The 4,356-nt window shown below is 34.5% G+C and overlaps 1 protein-coding gene across 1 annotated transcript; it reads left to right on the top strand.

Annotated features, from left to right (window-relative positions):
- Positions 1-120: 120 nt before the first annotated feature.
- On the top strand, positions 121-4,008 carry LOC117114482 (fibropellin-3-like). The gene is made up of 6 exons (XM_033258152.1): positions 121-145; positions 252-365; positions 966-1,079; positions 1,212-1,325; positions 3,060-3,173; positions 3,773-4,008. Exons 1-6 carry the CDS (start codon positions 121-123, stop codon positions 4,006-4,008), a joined length of 717 nt encoding a protein of 238 aa, XP_033114043.1.
- Positions 4,009-4,356: the final 348 nt, after the last annotated feature.

Raw genomic sequence — 4,356 nt, 5'->3', positions numbered from 1 at the left:
ATAGAAAAAAATTCCAGTGAGAGAGCAAGCACCTCTAACCCGACACGTTCTCCAAATACACAAAACCCAACAGCAAATACATAAATATAAGTCGGGAAAAAATTACACAGTTCTACATAAATGACAAAAATATTCTGTGACCCAGGTTCACTGTGCATCTATAGTTTAATAATTTGCGCAGTGTATGTGTATTTCCGATTAGAACTCTAATGAAAAATAACTGTTACATATTTACTTTATCATAAACTTAGATAGTGACGATTGTCTGGGTATTACCTGTGAAAATGGTGGAACATGCTTGGATGATTTTCTCGCCTGGTCCTGCACATGCGTAGAGGGATTTGAAGGAACTAATTGCGAAACAAGTAAGATATCATTAATAGTTTTATAATATTAGGCCTATTTTATGTAGGTCTAATCATTTAATATTTGATATTTTAGAACTATATGAAGGGTGGATGGTTATGATAATAATGGTAATGATTATAGGCCTGGTAGTAGACGTACCGAAGTACTATACCGTAGCATCGATGATATTTGATAATGATGATGATGATGATTACGATGATGATGATTGTGATGTTGAGGATAATGATGATGTGGGAATAATGATGATAGTTGTGGTGATGATGGTGCTAATTGTGGTGGTGGTGATGATGACGATGATGATGATAATGATGATGATTATGATGATGGATGATGATATGATGAGGATGGGAATTATGATAATTGTGGTGAATGATGATAGTAGCAACTGTGGTGATAATAATGATGATAAGAATTCTACAGTCAATAATTATGAGGATGATGATGACGACGATGTTGATGCTGACAATGATGTCTAGTGTTTTGAACAATAATCAAAATGATTGCATTTACTAATTGACGATATTTACCAACGACGGATGGTTTGGTAAAATATCATTTCAGATGTATAACACTATTTTACATTGTTATATTTTTAGATATTGACGAGTGTGCTAGCTTGCCGTGCCAAAATGACGGTGCTTGTGAAGATGGAGAGAATATGTACACATGCATTTGTTCGGGAGGCTACGGGGGAGATCATTGTGAACTCGGCAAGTTCTCGTTACATTCTCTTTTCCTACCAATCAAAACAAATACTATTGTTATTGTTATTATTATTTTACTATTACTCTCGTTGTTGCTGTGCAATATTCTAGCAGTACTTATGTGCATTTTTTTCGTAGATGTGGATGATTGTGTAGCAGGACCGTGTCAGAACAATGGTGACTGTACAGACGCCCTCAACGGATATACGTGTGTTTGCACTTCTGGCTACTCTGGAAACGACTGTGAAACTGGTACGTATTTTTTGAATTCTTTATGAAAACGTTATTTTATTTAATTCTTTTTTTAAGGTATAATAAAAAAAACCAAAACAGTCCCCCCATAGGCTAAAATCGTTGGTTTACAATATAAAAAGACAGGCAAAAAATTACTCATACAGTTCCAAACAATACAAAAATATAAATGTAATTCACAATTTAATTACTCAATAATTAATTTATAAAAATAGGGATATATATACCTAATCATCAAAATTTATAAAATTATTTAAAAAAAACATGAAGAAAAAAAAAAGTAAACATTGCATACGCTCAAAACACACACATAAATCAATAAATTTACAAGAGGCCATAAAAATAAAAAGCAAATATAAAACAGCAAACAGGAAATTTGTTTGAAACCCCCCAAAAAAGACTCAACCCCACAACAAACACACCACCAAAAAAAAAAAAAAAAAACAACAAAAAAAAAAACACGCACACACAAGATCAAGATCAGAGCTATACAAAACTACTACAGCACTCTAAAATTTTGCTTATTAATCAAAATATTAACCTATAGTGATTGAGAATTTTGCTAATGGTACCGGAGAATTCCTAAAACGGTTAGTCCTGCCAAATAGGATATCAAGGGAGGGGGGAGGGGAGTTATTTAGAGAAGTAGATCTAACCTCTCTTGTAACAGCACGGTAATTGGGGAGGATATACCTATAAATATCAGATTTCATAATCTTCTCCTCAAAGTTGAGGATAAGGGCTTCTCTCCTAACATACAGAGTGGTGAGGTTTGTGCACTCAAGTACAGCCTCATACGTCGAAAAAAGACGGGGCCTAAAATAATGCGCAGAACTCTTTTATGCACTCTTTCAATGCTTTTAATTTGAGCTTTAGACAAGCTTCCATACCACACAGGGCAGGAAAATTCTAGGATGGGGCGGATATAGCACACATAAACGAAAATCAAGTCTTCAATAGCAAAATTGGCCTTTCTAAGAATGTACAAAGTATACAAACTTATTGAGAAAGAAAACTGCACCTTATAGATAAAAAAAATCAATAGAGCAAAGATGTGTAGCCACTTTTAGATATATTTCTCAATATTTAGCTAAAAGTCGTGTTAGGCCAGCGTGTTGTATTGACGAACACTTCTCAATAGCTGTGTTCACTACACCGGATATGGTGTTCGAAAAGACACGTTACACGTACTGATCCGATTTTAGTATCACATGACAATTTACATCACTTTACATACGCTTTAAGTACAGCTATGATTGAACACGCCTGTATTAAAATCCTTCCTCGTAGGAAACATTCACATCTAAATGCCAATTTTGATAGTGCAAAGTAACATACATGAGATTCGTCTTTTTTGGTAGCAAATTATTTTTATTCATTATATAGGCCAATGTTGTTGGTTAAAACGTGAAAAAAAAAAAAGAACTTAACTATAGCCTATTAGAATATAACTTTATAGCTAGAAAATAGCTTCTTATAAGTGCATTTTAATGTTTTCCGACCTATCACGTCAACAACTGGAAATACGGTGTCTGCATAGCTATAGCTTCACCGTTTCTGGTAATCTCCATATAGTTCCTATTTAGGTGTCGCGTTTGATTCTATTCCTCTAAATGTTGAAGAGAGTTTGTAACAACCGCAGATCCCAGACCAAACCATTCAACCCTTCAACAACTTTCATTAAGGATTACATGTTTTGTATATTAATTCCAATGATTTATCCTACCTTCTTAGATGTTGATGAGTGTGCTTCTGGTCCTTGCCAAAATGGAGGCCAGTGCGTAGATGACGTCAACATGTTCTCGTGTGTCTGCTTAGATGGTTTTGATGGAACGATCTGTCAAAATGGTAAATATAACTTTATATAATTTCCCTTTATGTTTCGAGCAACATGATGTCAACGGATGACTTGAGCGACGTAAGATAGTATCGTAATATACAGACGAATCTATTTTTATCTGCGTTATTAACATTTTTGGTTAAATAAGTTCAATTTATGAACACCAAACACGCTTGTCCAGGGGAAAGTAGGGCACTTGTGACTTCCCACCATCCTCTTCACTTTGTCTACTAAAATTGCAAACTTTAAGTAAATTATTCAATCTACTACAACTGAGATTAATCAAGCATGATTAACGACTATTGCGTTCATCAGCTAGTTAATTCGTCTCATTACCATTTTCTGTACTGTAGGGAAGCACGTGACACTTATGAGATGAGATATATTTCAAAACTATGTATAGTAGCTAGGCCTATATAATGGTGCTAATTGTGGTGGTGGTGGTGATGACGATGATGATCATAATGATGATGATTATGATGATGGGTGATGATATTATTATTATTATTATTATTATTATTATTATTTATTATTATTATTATTAGGCCTATTATTATTATTTTAACGAAACATACTTGTTTTTTTTATCTTAATCTTCTGCAAACAGTACTAAGTGATGTCACCTGTAATTTTGGTACCGATGAATGTGGGTACACGAATGATGCGACAGCGGATGTTGATTGGCTTAGAAGCTTTGGAATAACTGCCCTCAGATTCAACGGACTGGAAACGGGTCCGCTCAATGACCATACCATTACCGTTGATATAAGTAAGTATCCATTACAGTGTGCTATGAACTCTTATAAACTAAAGCCAGGGGCCCCAGTAACAAGAATCCAGTAAGCTTTCACATGACATCACTTGTATGGGGATGATGCAGTGTTTTGATATTGGATTTTCACGAGTTAACACCATAGGTAATGTTGAATTCACAATTACTTGCCAATGAACGTGCAAAGATCTTAGCACTGAATCCATGATTGGGATGTGGCTAGCGCAAAGACCATTTAAAAGAGAACTAGCAAAATGATTTTTTGTTTTAGAGAGGATTTTTGATATGCCATTAATAATAGAATCAACCTTAAAATCGTTTTTTGGCCTTTTTTTAATGAAGTTATAGGCAATTATATACGATTTTACTATGACGTCACTGGCGAAAGAGTAACAAAAGATCGTGTAAATAGCGCCGCG

This window comes from Anneissia japonica, unplaced genomic scaffold (genome assembly GCF_011630105.1).
Source record: "Anneissia japonica isolate Jap-2015-1 unplaced genomic scaffold, ASM1163010v1 scaffold199_len4679917_cov187, whole genome shotgun sequence".
NCBI classification, from domain to species: domain Eukaryota; kingdom Metazoa; phylum Echinodermata; class Crinoidea; order Comatulida; family Comatulidae; genus Anneissia; species Anneissia japonica.
This window is presented reverse-complemented; position numbering and strand designations above follow the sequence as displayed.

Excerpts from the sequence above, each read along its gene's own strand:
- LOC117114482 (XM_033258152.1), top strand. The coding sequence starts at position 121 with ATGACAAAAATATTCTGTGACCCAG. Across the intron at positions 146-251 it reads AAAAATATTCTGTGACCCAG|ATAGTGACGATTGTCTGGGT; the intron begins GTTCACTGTGCA and ends TCATAAACTTAG. Across the intron at positions 1,326-3,059 it reads TGGAAACGACTGTGAAACTG|ATGTTGATGAGTGTGCTTCT; the intron begins GTACGTATTTTT and ends CTACCTTCTTAG.